This window comes from Phyllostomus discolor, chromosome X (assembly GCF_004126475.2).
Source record: "Phyllostomus discolor isolate MPI-MPIP mPhyDis1 chromosome X, mPhyDis1.pri.v3, whole genome shotgun sequence".
NCBI lineage: Eukaryota > Metazoa > Chordata > Mammalia > Chiroptera > Phyllostomidae > Phyllostomus > Phyllostomus discolor.
In genome coordinates this window covers 53,535,810-53,554,594 of record NC_050198.1, presented here as the reverse complement: position 1 = coordinate 53,554,594, position 18,785 = coordinate 53,535,810, and the positions used below count along the sequence as shown (strand labels likewise).

Sequence of the window (18,785 nt, the reverse complement as noted above, 5' to 3'; positions counted from 1 at the left end):
ATATTTATGCACCCAACATAGGAGAACCCAAATACAGAAAGAAAATCTTGGAGGACTTCAAGAAAGATGTTGACAGCAACACAATTATAGTAGGGAATTTTTAACACCCCACAGTCAAGAATGCATAGATCTTCCAAACAAAATATCAACAAAGATATTGTGGCATTGAACAATGCCCTAGATGAAATGGATTTAACAGATATAGATAGAGCCTTTCAACTCAAAGAAGCTAAATACACACTCTTTTCAAATGCACATGGAACATTTTCAAAGATAGACCACATGATAGAACAGAAAACAAGCATCAACAAATTCAAGAATATTGAAATCATACCAAGCATTTTCTCGGAATAGAAGAAGGGCCTGTAACTAGAAACCAACCCCAGGGGAAAAAAACCAAAATACTCAAAATCATGGAGATTGAATAGTATGCAATTAAACAATGAATGAGTAAAGAATGAAATTAAGAAGAAGTGAAAAGTTTCTGGAAACAAATGAAAATAAAGTCACAACAATCCAAAACTTATGCAACACAGTGAAGGCAATCCTGAGAGGGAAGGTCATAGCAATACAGGTCTACCTAAAAAAGATAGAAACATTTCAAACAAAAAAACCTAACCCTGCACTTACAAGAACTCGAGGAATAAGAAAAAAGACACCCCAGAGCAAGTAGAAGGAAGAAAATAACCAAGATCAGAGCACAATTAAATGACATAAAGACTAAAAGCATATTTCTAAGGATCAATCAATCCAGGAGATGGTTCTTTCAAAAGATAAACAAAATCGATAAGCTTTTAAGCAGGCTCATCAACAACAACAACAAAATAAAAAAACAGAGAAGGCCCAAATAAACACAATCAGAAATGAAAGAGGAGAGATTACAAGTGATAGATACCACAGAAATACAAAGGATTGTAAGAAATTAATACGAAGAACAGTATACCAAGAAATCTGAAAACCTAGGTGAAATGGACAAATTTCTAGAAAAATATAATCTTCCAAAACTCAATAAAGAAGAAGCAGAAAGCCTGAACAGACCAATAACAGCAGATGAAATTGAAGCAATAACCAAAAACTCCCGACACACAAAAGCCCTAGACCGGATGGTTTCACAGGAGAAATCCACAAAGCATTTAAGGAAGAGCTAACCCTATCCTTCACAGATTATTCCAAACAATCTGAAATGATAGAAGGCTCCCAAACTCTTTTTATGAAGCCATAAGCATTCTATTTCCAAAACCAGATAAACACACAACAAAGAAAGAAAACTTCAGGCGAATATTAGTAATGAACATAGATGCTAAAATCCTCAACAAAATACTGGCAAACTTCATCTAACAATACATTAAAAAGAGCATATACCATGATCAAGTGGGATTCATCCCAGGGATGCAAGGATGGTTCAATATTTGCAAATCAGTAAATGTAATACATCACATAACCAAAAGCAAAGACAAAAAAATCACACTATCATATCAATAGATGCGGGAAAAGCATTTGATAAGGTACAGCACCCATTTAAGATAAAAACACTCAGCAAAGTGGGAATAGAGGGAGCATTCCTCAACATAATAAAGGCCATATATGAGAGACCTACAGTCAACATCATAATCAATGGGCAAAAATTAAAATCTTTTCCACTAAGATCAGGAACAAGACAAGGCTGTCCATGCTCACCACTTCTATTCAATATAGTACTGAAAGTTTTAGCCACAGCGATCAGACAAGAAAAAGAAATAAAAGGCATCCAAATTGGAAAGGAGGAAACAAAACTGTCACTGTTTGCAGATGACATGACAGAGTGCATAGAAAATCCTACAGACTCCACCAAAAAACTGCTTGACCTAATAAATGAATTTGGCAAAACAGTGGGATACAAAGTCAATATCCAGAAATCAAAGGCATTTCTGTACACCAACAATGAAACAGCAGAAGCAGAAATCAAGAAAAAATCCCATTTGAAATAGCAAAAAGAAAAATAAAATACCTAGGAATAAACCTAACCAAAGAGGTAAAAGACCTGTACTCAGAAAACTACATAACACTGAGGAAAGAAATCAAGGAAGACACAAACAAATGGAAACATATACCATGTTCATGGATTGGAAGAATTAATATCATCAAAATATCCATACTACCCAAAGCAATTTAAACATTCAATGCAATACACATTAAATTACCAATGGCATATTTCACGGGCAGAGAACAAACACTTCCAAAATTTATATGGAATCATAAATGACCCTGAATAGCTGCTGCAATTCTGAGAAAGAAGAATAAAGTAGGAGGGATCACAATACCTGACACTAAACTATACTACAAGGCCACTGTAATCAAAACAGCCTGGTACTGGCATAACAACAGGCACATGGACCAATGGAAAAGAACAGAGAGCCCAGAAATAAACCCAAGTCTCTATGGTCAATTAATATTTGACAAAGGAAGCAGTAACATAAAATGGATTAAAAATAGCCTCTTCAACAAATGGTGTTGGGAGAACTGGACAGCCACATGCAAAAAAAATGAAACTCGAGCACCAACTTACACCTTATACAAAAATAAATTCACAGTGGATAAAAGACTTAAATATAAACTGTGACACCATTAAAGCCCTAGAAGAGAATGTAGGTAGAAAAATCTCAGATATTTCATACAGAAACTTTTTTACAGACATGCTCCTAGAGCAAGGGACATAAAGGAAAGAATAAACAAATGGGACCTCATCAAAATAAAAAGCTTCTGCACAGCTAAAAAAACAGTATCAAAATAAAAAGAGAACCCACTGCATGGGAAAACATATTTGCCAATGATACCTCAGACAAGGGTTTAATCTCCAAAATATATAAAGAACTTACATGACTCCACCCTAAGAAGACAAGTAACCCAATTAAAAAATGGGCAGAGGACTTGAACACACACTTCTCAAAGGAGGACATACAGAGGATCCAGAGACACATGAAAAGATGCTCAGCATCACTAGCCATCAGAGAGATGCAAATTAAAACCACAATGAGATACCACTTCACACCAGTCAAAATGGCCATCATAACAAAGCAACAAACAACAAGTGTTGGAGAGGTTGTGGAGAAAAGGGGACCCTAGTGCACTGTTGGTGGGCTGCAGACTGGTACAACCACTATGGAAAGCAGTATGGAACTTCCTCAGGAAACTAAAAATGGATCTGCCTTTTGACCCTGCAATTCCACTGCTGGGAGTATATCCTAAGAACAATGAAACACCAATACAAAAGAACCTTTGCACCCCGATGTTCATAGCAGCACAATTTACAATAGCTAGGTGCTGGAAGCAACCTAGATACCCATCAGTAAATGAATGGATCAAAAAACTATGGTACATTTACACAATGGAATTCTATGCAGCAGAAAGAAGGAAGGAGCCCCTACCCTTTGCAACAGCATGGATGGAGCTGGAAAACATTATGCTAAGCGAAACAAGCCAGGCAGTGAAAGACAAATACCATATGATCTCACCTTTAACAGGAACCTAAACAACAAAACAAAGAAACAAGCAAAATATGACCAAAGACACTGAAATAGGGGACAGACTGACAGTGACCAGAGGGGAGAGAAGAGTGAATTTCAGGGGAGAATGGGAAGGGTTTACAGGAACAAATTTAAAGGACACATGGTCAAAAGCTAGAGGGAGGGTGGTAATGGGAGGGAAGTGGGAGGGTTAGGTGGGTGGTCTGGAAGGGAGAAAACTGTACCTGAACAATGATTAAAATAAAATTTAAAAAAAAAAGAAAAAGAAAATCCCATAGACTCCACTAAAAAACTGCTCAACCTAATAAATGAATTTGTAAAACAGCAGGATAGAAAGTCAATATCCAGAAATCAAAGGAATTTTTGTATACCAACAATAAAACAGCTGAAATCAAGAAAAAATCCCATTTAATATATCAAAAAGAAATATAAAATACCTAGGAATAAACCTAACCAAAGAGGTAAAAGACCTATACTCAGAAAACTACCCAACGCTGAAGAAAGAAATAAAGGAAGACACACACACAAAAATGGAAGCATGTATCGTGCTCATGAATTGGAAGAATTAACATCATCAAAATGGCCATACTACCCAAAGCAATTTACAGATACATTGCAATACACATTAAAGTACCAATGGAATATTTCACAGACATAGAACAAACATTTCAAAATTCATATGGAACCGTAAATGACCCCAAATAGCTTCAGTAATTTTGAGAAAGAAGAGCAAAGTAGGAGGGATCACAACACCTGATACCAAACTCTATTACAAAGCCACTGTAATCAAAACGGCCTGGTGCTGGCATAGAGTCAGGCACATGGATCCGTGGAACAGAACAGAGAGCCCAGAAATAAACCCAAGTCTCTACAGTCAATTAATATTCAACAAAGTGGGCAGCAACATAAAATGAAGTGAAAATAACCTCTTCAACAAATGGTGTTGGGAGAACTGGACAGCTACATGCAAAATAATGAAACTCAAGCACCAACTTACACCATACACAAAAATAAATTCAAGGTGAATAAAAGATTTAAATATAAGCCCTGATACCATTAAAGTCCTAAAGGAAAACATAGGCAGGAAAATCTCAGGTATTTTACACAGCAACATTTTTACTGATATGTCCCCTAGAGCAAGGGACATAAAGGAAAGAATAAACAAATGGGATCTCATCAAAATGTAAAGCTTTTGCTTTGCTAAAGAAAACAGTATTAACAGGAACAAATATAAAGGACACATGGACAAAAGCTGGGGTGGTGGAAATGGGAGGGAGGTGGGGAGGGATGGGTGGGTAGGTTGGAATGGGAGTAAGGGGCAGAAAACTGTACTTGAACAATGATTAAAATTTAAAAAATGAAATAAAAATACTTTTTTTAAAAAAAGAAAACAGTATTAAAATAAAAAGAGAACCAACTGTATGGGAAAACATATTTGCCAATGATACTTCAGACAAGGGTTTAATCTCCAAAATATACAAACAACTTACACAACTCCACTCTAAGAAGACAAGCAACTCAATTTAAAAATTGGCAAAAGACTTGAACAGACACTTCTCAAAGGAGGACATACAGAGGGCCTAGAGACACATGAAAAGGTGCTCAGCATCACTAGCCATCAGAGAGATGCAAATTAAAACCACAATGAGATACCACTTCACATCTGTCAAAATGGCCATCATAAACAAAGCAACAAACAGCAAGTGTTGGAGAGGTTGTGGAGAAAAGGGGACCCTAGTGCACCTTTGGTGGGATTGCAGACTGGTACAACCACTATGAAAAGCAGTGTGGAATTTTCTGAGAAAACTAAAAATGCATCTGTCTTTTGACCCATCAATTCCATTGCTAGAATTATATCCTAAGAACCCTGAAACACCAATCCAAAAGAACCTATGCACCCCAATGTTCATAGCAGCACAATTTACAATAGCCAAGTGTTGGAAGCAACCTAGGTGCCCATTAGGAAATGAATGGATCAGAAAACTATGGTACATTTACACAATGGAATTCTGTGCAGCAGAAAGAAAGGAGCTCCTACCCTTTGCAACAGTAGGGATGGAACTGGAAAACATTATGCTAAGCGAAACAAGCCAGGCAGTGAAAGACAAATACCATATGATCTCACCTTTAACAGGAACCTAAACAACAAAACAAAGAAACAAGCAAAATATGACCAAAGACACTGAAATTGAGAACAAGCTGACAGTGACCAGAGGGGAGAGGGGAGGGAATTTCAGGGGAAAAGGCGAAGGCTTTACAGGAACAAATATAAAGAACACATGGACAAAAATTAGGGAGGTGGAAATGGTAGGGAGGTGGGGAGGACGGGGTGGGTAGGCTGAGATGGTAGTAAAAGACAGAATACTGTACTTCAACAACAATTAAAATAAAAAATGAATTTTAAAATAAAACTCCTAAGAAAATTGTCTTGGACCAGATGACTTCACAGGTAAATTTTTCCAAACATTCAAAGAAGAGCTAACACCCATTTTCTGAAACTGTTCCAAAAAAAAAAATCAAAATGGAGAAATCAGAAGCTTATTTTTTGAGGTTAGCTTTACTCTAATTCTAAATCCAGATAAAAACACTACAAAGAAAGAAAATTATAGAGCAATATTCCTGATGAGCCTACATGCTAAAATCCTCAAGAACATATTAGCAAACCAGGTTGAGCAATACGTTAAAATGAACATACACCATGATCAATTGTGATTTTCTTCCAGGGATGCAGGTTTGGTGAAATATCCACAAATCAATAAATGTGATATACCACATAAACAAAATTAAGGCTAATAATCATATAATCATATCAATGGATGAAGAAAAAGCCTTTGATAACATTCAGCATCCATTTATGATAAAAACTCTCAACAAAGTAGGGAATAGAGGGAACATACCTCAACATAATAAACAACTTTTATAACAAACCTACAACCAACATCACACTCAATGGGCAAAAACTAAAAGTAGTTCCCTTAAGATCAGGAACAAGAGAAGAGTATCCACTTTCACCTCTCTTGTTCAACATAGTACTGGAAGTCCTAGCCATAGGAATCAGACAAGGGGAAGAAAAAAAGGCATCCAAATTGGAAAAGAAGAAGCAAAGCTGTCATTATTTGCAGATGACATGAGACTGTATATAGAGACCCCTAAAGATTCTACAAAGAAAATTACTAGAACTGATAAATGAATTCAATAAAGTAGAAGTATGCAAAATAAATATCCAGAAATCAATTCCCTTTTTTCTCTAGACAGAGAGGAAGGGATGGAGAGAAAGAAATATCAGCATGAGTGAACTATTGATCAGTTGCTGCCCCATACACATCCTGACCAGGAACAGAACCACAATCCATCCATGTATCCTGACTGAGAATTGAACACACAAACATTCAGTGTATGGCATGATGCTCCACCCAACTGAGCCACACTGGCCAAGGGTGAGTCGCCTTTTGTACACCAATAATGAAGTATCAGAAAGGAAAACTAAAAAAACAATCTCATTCACAATAGCATTAAAAAATACCTAGGAATAAATTTAATCAAGGATGTAAAAGACCTATACTTGAAAAATTCTAAGACATTTAAGAAAGAAATGAAGGATGACACAAAGAAGTAGAAGCATATAGCAAGTTCATGGATAGGAAGAATTAACATCATTAAAATGTTTGTACTACCCAAAGCAATCTATAGATTCAATGCAATTCTTATCAACATACCAAAGGTGTAGTTCACAGAACTAGAACAAATAGTCCAAAAATTTATATAGAACCACAAAAGACCCTGAATAGTCACAACAACTTTGAGAAAGGAAAACAAAGTTAGAGAAGTCACACTAACTGATATCAAACTATACTACCAGGCCATAGTAATCAAAACAACCTGGTACTGGTGTAAAAACAGACATATAGATCAATGGAACAGAGAGCCCAGAAATAAACCCATTCCATTATAGTCAATTAATACTTGACAAAGGAAACAAAAACTTATAATGGGCTAAAGATAGTCTATTCAATAAATAGTGTTGGGAATATTGGGCAGATACATCTAAAAAAATGGAACTAGATCACCTTCTTACACCATACAGAAGAATAAACTCAAAGCAGATTAAAGGCTTAAATGTAAGACTCGAAATCATAAAATTTGTACAAGAAAACATAGGCAGTAAAATCTCAGACATTTCTCTTAGCATTATTTTTTTCTAATAGATGTCCTCAGGCAAGTGAAACAAAAGAAAAATAAATAAATGTGAGTACAACAAACTAAAAAAGGTTTTGAAAAACAAAGGAAACTATCCACAAAATGAAAAAAAAAAAACAACCTAATGAACGGGAGAACATATTCCCCAATGATATGTCTAATATCTTGTTAATATCTAAAAATTATAAAGATTCATAATTCTCAATGCCAAAACACAAACAATCCAATGAAAAAGTGGGCAAAGGACCTGAAAGGACACTTCTCCAAAGAAGACATACAGATGGCCAATAGATATATGAAAAGATGCTCAATATCACTAATCATCACAGAAATGCAAATTAAAGTCACAATGAGCTATCACCTTACACCTGTCAGAATGGCTGTCATCAGTAAAATAACAATCAACAAGTGCTGGAGAGGATGTGGATAAAGGGGAACTTAATGTCCAATGTTAGTAGGAATGCAAACTGGTACAGCCACTGTGGAAAACAGTATGGAGTTATCTCAAAAAAATAAAAATTGAACTGCCTTATGACCCAGTGATTCCACTTCTGGGACTGTATCCAGAGAAACATGAAACACATAGGTAGAGAACAAAATGACAGCTGAGGTGGAGGAGGTTAGGGGTGGAGGGATTGAGCAAAAAGAATAAAGGTCTCATGCATATGGACAACAGTGTGAACAGTGTGGTAGATTGTGGTGGGGAGGGAGGTATAAGTGAGTAAATGGTAATGGAAAAAACACACTAAACTTTTTTTAAAAAAGAATATATGCACCCCGATATTCACTGCAGAATTAATAACAGCCAAGGCTTGGAAGCAGGCCAAGTGCCCATCAGTAGATGAGTAGATAAAAAAGCTGTGGCACATTTACATGATAGGATATGACTCAGCTGAAAAAAGAAGGAAATTTTACTTTTTGTGACAGCATGGATGGACCTGGAGAGCATTATGCTAAGTGAAGTATGCCAGTCAGAGAAAGACGAGTACCTTATGATTTCCCTTGTATGTGCAATCTAATGAAAAACTAAACTAACAAATAAAATAGAAACAAGCTCATAGATACAGAGAACACACTGATAGCTGTCAGAGGGGAGGGGATTTGGGGGCGCTGGGTGAAGAAGGTGATGAGACTTAAAAAAAGAACTCACATGCCCTGGCTGGTGTCACTCACTGAATTGCGTGCCAGCTTGTGAAACAAAGGGTTGCAGGTTTGATTCGCAGTCAGGGCACATGCCTAGGTTGTGAGCCAGGTCCCCAGGAGGGGATGTGCCAGAAGCAACCACACATTGATGTTTCTCTCCCTCTCTACTTCCCTTGCCCTCTCTAAAAATACATAAATAAAATATTTTTAAAAAAAGAAGAAAAATAACCTCATAAATAAAACTCATAGACACAGACAACAGTATGGAGATTATCAGAGGGAAGGAAAGTGAGGTGGGAAAAGGGGATAAATGGTGATGGGACAAGACTTGATTTGGGATAGTGAACACACAATATAATATACAGATGTTGTATTATAGAACTGTATACCTGAAACATATAATTTTATTAACCAATGTCACCCAAATAAGTTCAATTTTTAAAAAGTATAAGCAAGTGAAATCCAGAGGCTCCCTGAGGTTTTGGAGCCCGTCCAGGAGAATTCTTAGAATCCAACTCTCTGTTTATCTACCCTACTTCCAAAATTCTGATTAAGAAAGAGAGAGGGGAAACAAGTATGCAAAAACTAAAGCCTTAAGCAAACTCTTTTACTAAAAATCTATCTCTAAACAGTCCCAGAGACTCTCTAAATAATATCATCTTACTTTAGTCTTACACTTTTAAGACAATTTGACATCTCCTTTCTTTAATCCTCACTAAACCTCTGAAAAGTAGGTTTATTAGTCATCTCATTTTGCATATGGGTTCACTAAGGTTCATGGAGATTAAATGTCTTGTCAATAAGTAGACATAGCTGGCACTTGAACCCAATTCTACTAATTTAATTTTTTACTATGACTTTTTATTTGGTATAATTGACACACAATATTATATTAGTTTCAGGTGTACAATATAATGACTCAATATTTGTATATATTGTGAAATGATCACCACACTAAATCTAGTTAAAATCTTAGATTCCAAATTTTTATTGCTCTTGCCTCCATACTACATAGCTTTTCCAACACACTGGAGTCAAGATGCAGGCCTATAATCAAAAAAGCAACTGTTGAAAATGTTAAAGTTTAAGATTAATGAACTCCATGATAATCACAGATCAGAAGAGGCCTTTATATGAGAAATAGAAGCACAGAGAGATGTACTTACTTGTCCAATGTCACACATTGGGTCATTGATGGGACAAAAAATATAGAGCAGATCTCCTTGCCTTCAGGACTATATCAATAGAAATGTATTACTTTTTAAGTGAATTGCTTGTGTGTATGCATATATACATGATTATGCACATGCATGTTCATGTGTATGTGTTAGGGGTTGAGGGTTTGGGTGGAAGAAGTTGGGAGAAAAAGCAGAATTAACAAATAAAACAGCACTACTGCTTAGGGGGCTGAGAATCAAATACTATTTAGCCCCAAAATTCAGAGACAAGGTCAGAAAGTGTCCACCTCTTGCAAGGACCACATAAACTGGCTGAGAAAAACCATTTGGGAAAGTCTTTTCAGAATATAAATCTACTTCAGAGGCCCTGGTAAATACAACTGATAATCCGAGATATATACAAAGTCTCAGCAAGGAGCTTCAAACTTGTCAGGAAAACAGTAACTGAAAGAGGACTCGTGTAAGAAAAAACATAATAAGATGACTTATCACCAGGCCATTAGGAAAGAAATATTGGAAAAAGCAGAATTGGCTGGCTAAGAACTGATGATCTGTTATCTGCATAGTACAAGATGGGTTTGGAGTGGGCAGTTGGACATTTCCCCAGAGAGGCTGAGCCTCACATCTCTAAATGGGTGCACCCCCAAGTTACCTCTGCTTCCTCATTTTGTTCTCCTTCTTTGTATACACCACCTAGCCAATTACTCAACTTATCTATGTTCTCTTCTCACTCAATCCAAGCTACATCTTTGATTCCACTAAGGGAAAAAACTAAAGTGTTGTCACTCCAATGAAGCAGATGGGATGGGTGAGAGTATTACTAGATCCAAGCTTTGAGCCCAAGAGAAGAGACTCTGATGGAGGAATTTCAAACATCAGCTAGTTGGAAAAGAGAAAGTTTCAGCTTTGAAATCACAGCTGTCCATCAAATGTGGTCCTTCTGACTCATGTACTAGAGCAATTTTTGCTTTTAGCAGCCAAAAGTGGATGAGGAGGTAGTAATATTGAATCAGATTTTCTGAAGTGAGCTGGTGATATGATCGTATTGGGGATCTATTGCATGCCTCCAAGGGACAAGGAAATCTCCCAGTCCCTACTATGTAATGTCAAATACCTTTCACAGAGATAGAAAGGATCTCCCCTTCTCTCCTTTCCTTTCTTTGGATCTTACTTCCTATCACCTTACTTCTTTTCACTGCCTCTTCCTTCCCCCTGGGGTCCCTCTACTCTTTGGTCTTAGTATCTTCCTTTCAATCTTCCTTCCTCAGGAGGTCCCTGCTACCCCAATAACCAAGACCAGAGGTGGCCCTAGGGGAACCCTCTCCCTGCATCTTCCTCCAACTTGCTGCATAGGGGGAAACTGTGATTCTGCAAAGGGCCCTTTTGGAGTAGTCTTGCTTTTTGTTCTTGAAACACCCAAAGATGTGATTGCCTCTGATAGGAATTGGGGGTGGGCAATAAAAACCATGGGGATGAAGGAATATTTTTCCTTTTCAGATTCAAAGTGGCACCTCTTTAGCTCTTCAGCTTTTAAATGAGGGAATTGATGGTCAGCAATACAGAGAGGAAAGTGCTTCAGGAAAGCAAGCCAACAATAGAGGAAAAGCCCTGGATGATTTGATTCACTGCCCAGATGGGAAAGGAATCTCTTTGCCTTCATGAAAGGTTCATACCACCTGCTAGAAGATATTAAGGATCTATTGAAAGGGACAAACTATTCCAAAATTAAATTGATCAACTTGTATTAGGCCTTCCAAAATTTAACTTCTGAAATATGTTTATGAGTAAATTGCCACCATTTGAGGAAAGCATGTCAATGGCAGAAACAAATTGTGCATTTCTCAGTGCTCAGGTTTTGCTTTGGCTAAGAACAATCACTGAGGGAATAATTTTCATGCACAATGGTAACATAGAAAGGGTACTAAATGGGAAGTCAGAGTTCCTGATTTTTGGCCTGATTCTGCTATCAATTTGGATGTATGACATAATCAAATTATTTCATTTCTCTGAGCCTTGGTCCTTGATATGAAATTGAAGGGGATAGATTATCAGATCTGAGAGTCTCTTGCAGTTGGGACATCCAATTGGATGGTTCCTTAATTGGAGTCATCCAGAGGAAGATGGAAAAAAAAAACCCAGTAGAAATAGAAAAAAAAAAGTCCAGAAAATTATCCTAATCCTGAATCTTAGATCAAGGGATAGTCCCAACAGAGAAAAGGTGGTACCAAATGTTTGTCTTTCATAGGAACTGACTTTATTCATCTTGATCCTTGGAGGAAGACATAATGGGAGGTCAATGGTGAAGACAAAAAGTCAGAAAGGGTGGCCACTGATCAGGCAAACAGAAAACCCAAACTCACCAATAATGTAGCTTATGGAACAATATCTGGTACTGCCAAAGAAAACAAAATGGAAGTTTAAAAATGTAAATAATAGTGCAGCTCATTGGAAAGCCAAATTCCAGGCAGCTATTTAAGAGAGAAAGAGGCAACTCACAGTCTGAAAAATGCAGGAGTTTTAACAGTCTTACTCACTGTAGCCATATATTAAAAAGAAAAAAAAAACTGAGGCAAAAAGGAACAATATTTTGGGAAACAGCAAATAGGGCTGAGAATTCTGCCCAAATTATAGATCTTAGTATCAGACACCCAGGTAAACTCTTTCAGCAGACCATAACCTCTCCAGAAGCAGGTATGTCTGAGTGGTTCGACTCACAAAAGAGAAGGACATTATACCTTGATCTCTTCCCTTCCTTGAAGCTCCACTTCATATCCCTCACTCAGAGCTCAAAGAATTGTCTCAGTGCTATGAATGACATGAATGCAATAAGCTGTAAAAGAAAGAAAGGCATGACTTTAGATCCTTTCAGGTAAAATCAATGAGAAAATATTAATTTAGTAAATGCCCCCGCTTCTAAATGAACTAGACCCTAAATAAAGTCCCTGAGAAAGGTTCAGTCAGGGTCTCACAGGAAGAGGAGGAGGGTGTTATGGCCTCCCTTACCAGGCCCAAATAAGGCTGTGGCATCCACCTATCAGCTCCTAGACATCACCTCAGATGAAAGGTCATGCAATAGAAAGGTGTTAATTTAACTCTAGGATCGAGGTGGAGAAACCACCTGTACTCTCAGCTGAAATGTGACCTCTTCTGAGGGAAGTAAGATTTCAAGCAGCCTCTCACAGGTTGCTGCTGTGGCTGAACTCCCAAGGTTTACATATTCTATTTAAGAGGCAAAAGAGTGACTTTCCATACACATCCATACAGCCATCTTTCAATATTGCTGTACATAAATTAAAAAATCAATGAGATGTAACCCAAGACCTCTGTCAACATTTTGTGCCTACTGTATATTTATACTTGTCCTTTGAGTGGGTACATCTAACTGTGTACACACATAAATGAATTATTTTCCAAATAATGATCCCAACCTAGGGTTAAGAGTTTTACATGGGGAATGATGACTAAAAATTTTCTTGGAAACTAAGTATAATTCCTTGGTAAAGAACAAACATTTATTAACTAAAGCAGAATCCTTGACCTTCTTGAAAACTGTCATCCTATGAAGTAAGACCTTGTTCAAGTTGAGTCTTAAATAAAAGTCCAAAATTTATTCTCATACACATTTGAGAAAGTAATTCTTTTAGAAGCGTAGTACAACCTAAGTTGGAAGGCATGGCTGAAAAGAACTGGACGAAATTTCTGTTATGTTTACTCACAATGACTTTCCTTCTTTTGACATCTCAGTAGTGTTCTTGGTGTCTTCCTCACTAACTCATGGGCACCCAGACCATCTGCTCAAGGAGGGTTGTCATATGATCATCTAGTATGGCCCTAGCCAACCTTTTGTGTGCCATTTCACTAGCATTTGATTGTGAGGGAGATTTTCAGTAGACTAACCCTACTGGTGGAAAATACACCACTCAAAAGAGAAAGAGACCTGACAGGTGTAACTCAGTTGGTTGGACTGTCATCCTATAAACCAAAAGGTCAATTCCTACACAGAACACATGCCTAGGTTGCAGGTTTCGGCCCCAGGTCAGAGTGCATGCAAGAGGCAACTGATTGATGTTTCTGTCCCTCCCTCTCTCCCTCCCTTTCCCTCTTTCTAAAATCAATAAGCAACTCCTTGGGTACACATGGATTTAAAATAACAATGGAAAAAATGTTTTTTTTCTTTCTTTTCCTTCCCTGCCTTCTTTTTCCTTTCTGGAAAGCCTAATAATAGAATTTTAGAAAGAATTTTTCTTTAAATTATTTTATTCTTGTTCAATTAAAGTTCTCCATATTTTCTCCCCACCCCTCCCAACCAGAACCTTCAAACCCTCCTTCCCCCTTGGTTTTGTTCATATGTCCTCTATACTAGTTCCTGAAAGCCTTCTCCCCACTGTATCCTCCCCTTCCCCATCTACTATTCTTAATAGTAGATTGTTCTTAATTTCAATGACTCTGGTTATATTTTGTTTGCTTTTTTCTTTTGTTGATTATGTTCCAGTTACATGTGAGATCGTATGGTATTTGTCCCTCACCACCTGGCTTATTTCACTTAGCATAATGCTCTCCAGTTTCATCCATGCTGTTGCAAAGGGTGGGAGCTCCTTCATTCTCTCTGCTGCATAGAATTCTATTGTGTAAATGTACCATAGATTTTTGATCCACTCATTTGATGATGGGCACTTAGGTTGCTTCCAGCACTTGGCTATTGTAAATTGTGCTGCTATGAACATTGGGGTGCATAGGTTCTTTTATTGGTGTTTCAGGGCTCTTAGGGTATAATCCCAGCAGTGGAATTGCTGTCTCAAAAGGCAGTTCCATGTTTAGCTTTCTGAGGAAATTTCATACTGTTTTCCACAGTGGCTGCACCAGTCTGCATTCCCACCAACAGTGTACTAGGGTTCCCTTTTCTCCACATCCTTTCCAACACTTCTTTGTTGATTTGCTTGTGTTCGTCATTCTGACTGGTGTGAGGTGGTATCTCACTGTGATTTTAATTAGCATCTCTCTGATGGCTGGTGATACATAGCATCTTTTCATGTGTCTCTGGACCTTCTTTATGTCCTCCTTGGAGAAGAATTGGTTCAAGTCTTTTGCCCATTTTTTTATTGGGTTTTTTGTCTTCCTGGAGTGGAACCAAGTGAGTTCTTTATATATTTTGGAGATCAAACCCTTCTCAAAGGTATCATTGGAAAATGTGTTTTCCCATGTCATTGGCTCTCTTTTCATCTTAATGCTGTTTTCTTTAGCCATGCAGAAACTTTTTAATTTGATGAGGTTCCATTTGTTTATTCTTTCCTTTATGACCCTTGCTTTAGGTGACATATTTGTGAAGATGTTGTTGCGTGGAATGTCTGAGATTTTCCTGCTAATGTTTTCATCTAGGGCTTTTATAGTGTTACAACTTACATTTAAGTCTTTTATCCACCTTGATTTTGTTTTTGTGTATAGTGTTAGTTGGTGCTTGAGTTTCATTTTTTTGCACCTAGCTGTCCAGTTCTCCCAACACCATTTGTTGAAGAGACTATTTTTACTCCATTTTATGTTGCTGCCCCCTTTGTCAAATATTCATTGACTGTAGAGACTTGGGTTTATTTCTGGGCTCTCTCTTCTGTTGCATTCATCTATGTACCTGTTTTTATGCCAATACCAGGGTGTTTTGATTACAGTGGCCTTGTAATACAGTTTGACATCAGGTAATGTAATCCCTCCCGCTTCATTCTTCTTTCTCAAAATTGCTGTAGCTATCCGGGGTCATTTATGGTTCCATAGAAATTTTTGAAGTGTTTGTTCTATGTCTGTGAAATATGTCATTGGTACTTTAATAGGTATTGCATTGAATCTATAAATCACTTTGGGTAGTATGGACATTTTGATGATGTTAATTCTTCCGATCCATGAGTGTGGTACATGCTTCCATTCATTTGTGTCTTCCTTAAATTCTTTCTTCAATGTTGCATAGTTTTCTGAGTACAGGTCTTTAACCTCTTTGGTTAGGTTTATTCTTAGGTACTTTATTTTTATTGTTCCTATATCAAATGGGATTGCTTTTCTTGATTTCTGTTTCTGATGTTTCATTGTTGGTGTACAAAAATGCCTTTGATTTTGGAGTATTGACTATGTAACCACCTCTTTTGCCAAATTCATTTATTAGGTTGGGTAGCTTTTTTGGTGGATTTTTTGGATTTTCTATGTACACTCTCATCTGCAAACAATGACAGTTTTGTTTCTTCCTTTACAATTTGGATTCCTTTTATTGTTTTTTCTTGTTTGATTGCTGTGGTTAGAATTTCCAGTATTATGTTGAATAGTAGTGGTGAAAGTAGGCATCCTTGTCTTGTTCCTGATGATAGTGGGAAAGCTCTAACTAAGTTTTTGTACATTGAGTATGATGTTGTCTGTAGGTCTCTCATATATGGCCTTTATTATGTTGAGGAATGCTCCCTCTCTTCCCACTTTGCTGAGTGTTTTTACCATAAATGGGTGCTGACCTTTATCAAATGCCTTTCCACATCTATTCATAAGATGATATTTTTGTCTTTCATTTTGTTTATGTGGTGGATTATGTTTATTGATTTGTGAATGTTGTACCATCCTTGCATCCCTGGGACGAATCCCACTTGGTCATGGTGTATGATCTTCTCAATATATTGTTCGATGCAGTTTGCCAATATTTTGTTTAGGATTTTAGCATTTATGTTCATTAGCAACATTGCCCAGAAGTTTTCTTTCTTTGTTATGTCTTTATCTGGTTTTGAGATTAGGATGATGTTGGTTTCATCAAAAGAGTTTGCAAGTCTTCCATTTTCCTGACTTTTTGAAATAATCTCTGGAAGATGAGGGTTAGCTCTCCTTTAAATGCTTTGTAAAATTCTCCTGTGAAACTGTCTGGTCCATGGCTTTTGTGTGTTGAAAGCTTTTTCATTACTGTTTCAATTTCATCAGGTGCTATTGGTCTGTTCATGCTTTTTGCTTCTTCTATATTGAGTTTTGGTAAATTATATTTTTCTAGAAATTTGTTCATTTCACCTAGGTTTTCAGGTTTCTTGGCATATAGTTCTTCATAGTAATGTCTTACAATCCTTTGTATTTCTCTGGTGTCAGTTGTAATCTCTCCTCTTTCATTTCTGATTGTGTTTATTTGGGTCTTCCCTCTTTTTTCCTTGATGAGCCTGCTTAAAGGCTTGTCAATTTTGTTTATCTTTTCAAAGAAACAGCTTCTGGATTCATCGATCCTTCGAATTATGCTTTTAGTCTGTATGCCATTTAATTCTGCTCTGATCTTGGTTATTTCCTTCCTTCTACTTGCTCTGGGTTGTCTTTGTTGTTGTTCCTCAAGTTCTTGTAGACACAGAGTTAGATTGTTTGTTTGAAATGTTTCTGTCTTTTTGAGGTAGACCTGTATCACTATGATTTTACCTCTGAATATTTCTTTGGGTTTTGATTGCTATTGAGACTTTCTTTTATGGGTCCTTTCCACCATCTGTTTAACTGAGGGTCACTCTGTCCACCACCTCTAGTGTTCTGTTGTGCAGGTGTGGCAAGTTGTGTTGAAGCTGGTTCTTCCTTGTGTACCAGGTTTTGGGAATTCTCTCTTGTTCTTATTCAGTTGTTTATTCTGCGTAATTTCTCCACTATTTAGTTGTACTTTGAGACATGTCCTGAATTGAATTCGTGTGGCTTCTACTGTCTCCTTCACTTTCTTCTGTTTTTATCTCTTGGTAGTTCCTTTGTTGTTGGTTTCTTCTTCAAGCAGGCATCCTGGTGTTCACAGCTTCCACCTACTCTTTTTTCTGATCAGTGGAGAGGGAGGCAAAAGTGTTTAAGTTAACAAGAATATATTCTATCATACTTACAGTACTAGTCAATAGAGAAGAAATAGGAAATCCTTTCACTAGGTATAGTGTTAACCATGATCTTTCACCCAAGTAGCCATTTTTTAGAAATGGTGGAAAGAAGAAAAGACTCTTGTTGGTGGGGGCGGGGGGAGAATTGTGAGTTGGATCTAGAAAGCAGTGAACTTGTGGTAGGTCAGATTATGAGGTAAAGTGAGAGGAAAGGATAGAAAATAGGTGTAGTGTGTGAGACAATAGAGTTAAGCACAACAGTAATAGAGTTCAGGAAACCGTGAAGTGGGCTAAGACCTGGGAGTGGTGCTGTGTAGTGTTTACAATTGCATGAAGGAGCTATTATTTACAATAATAATGGAGCAATAATCTGAATGACAGAATCTATGAGATACATATAACCAGAATAGGAAGTACAGGACCCAGAGTAGTGTGCTAATGGAACACAAGTGAAGTGAAAAACAGTAAATTAACAATGCACTATGAAAGAGTTATCAGGGGAAACCTGTCAAATGATACAATATAAACAGCCTATCAAATCAGACTATACAGAAAAATGAGGAATACAAAAATACTAATAAAATAAAAGATGTAATACTAATGAAAAAATAATAATACAAATATATGATAGCTTGCAAGTTCTCTGTAGTAGCAATGTGAAATATGTCTCACTGTCTCAGCTGTTGGGATGTCCCCTCTTTGGTCCAACTGTGGTCTTTTCACAGTTCCAGGGTTTTTTGTCTCACTTGTGGGAATTATAATAAAAAAAAGGAAGGGAGAAGAGATAAAAAGGGAAAGAAAGGAAGAAGGAATAAAACAAGAAAGAAGAAAAGAGAGGAAGAAGGAGTTAAAAGATAAAAAAAAGGAATGTTTTTTTTTTAAAGCCTCCCACTGGCTTCAAACTGGTGAAGCCAGTTTTGCTGGTC

The 18,785-nt window shown here is 37.1% G+C and overlaps 1 protein-coding gene across 1 annotated transcript in view; it reads right to left on the bottom strand.

The window, feature by feature from the left end:
- GUCY2F (guanylate cyclase 2F, retinal) overlaps window positions 1-18,785 on the bottom strand; it is a 133,226-nt gene that overhangs the window by 10,217 nt on the left and 104,224 nt on the right. Inside the window, 1 exon segment of the mRNA XM_028523405.2 lies at window positions 12,757-12,851. Coding sequence (XP_028379206.2) covers window positions 12,757-12,851 — 95 coding nt within the window.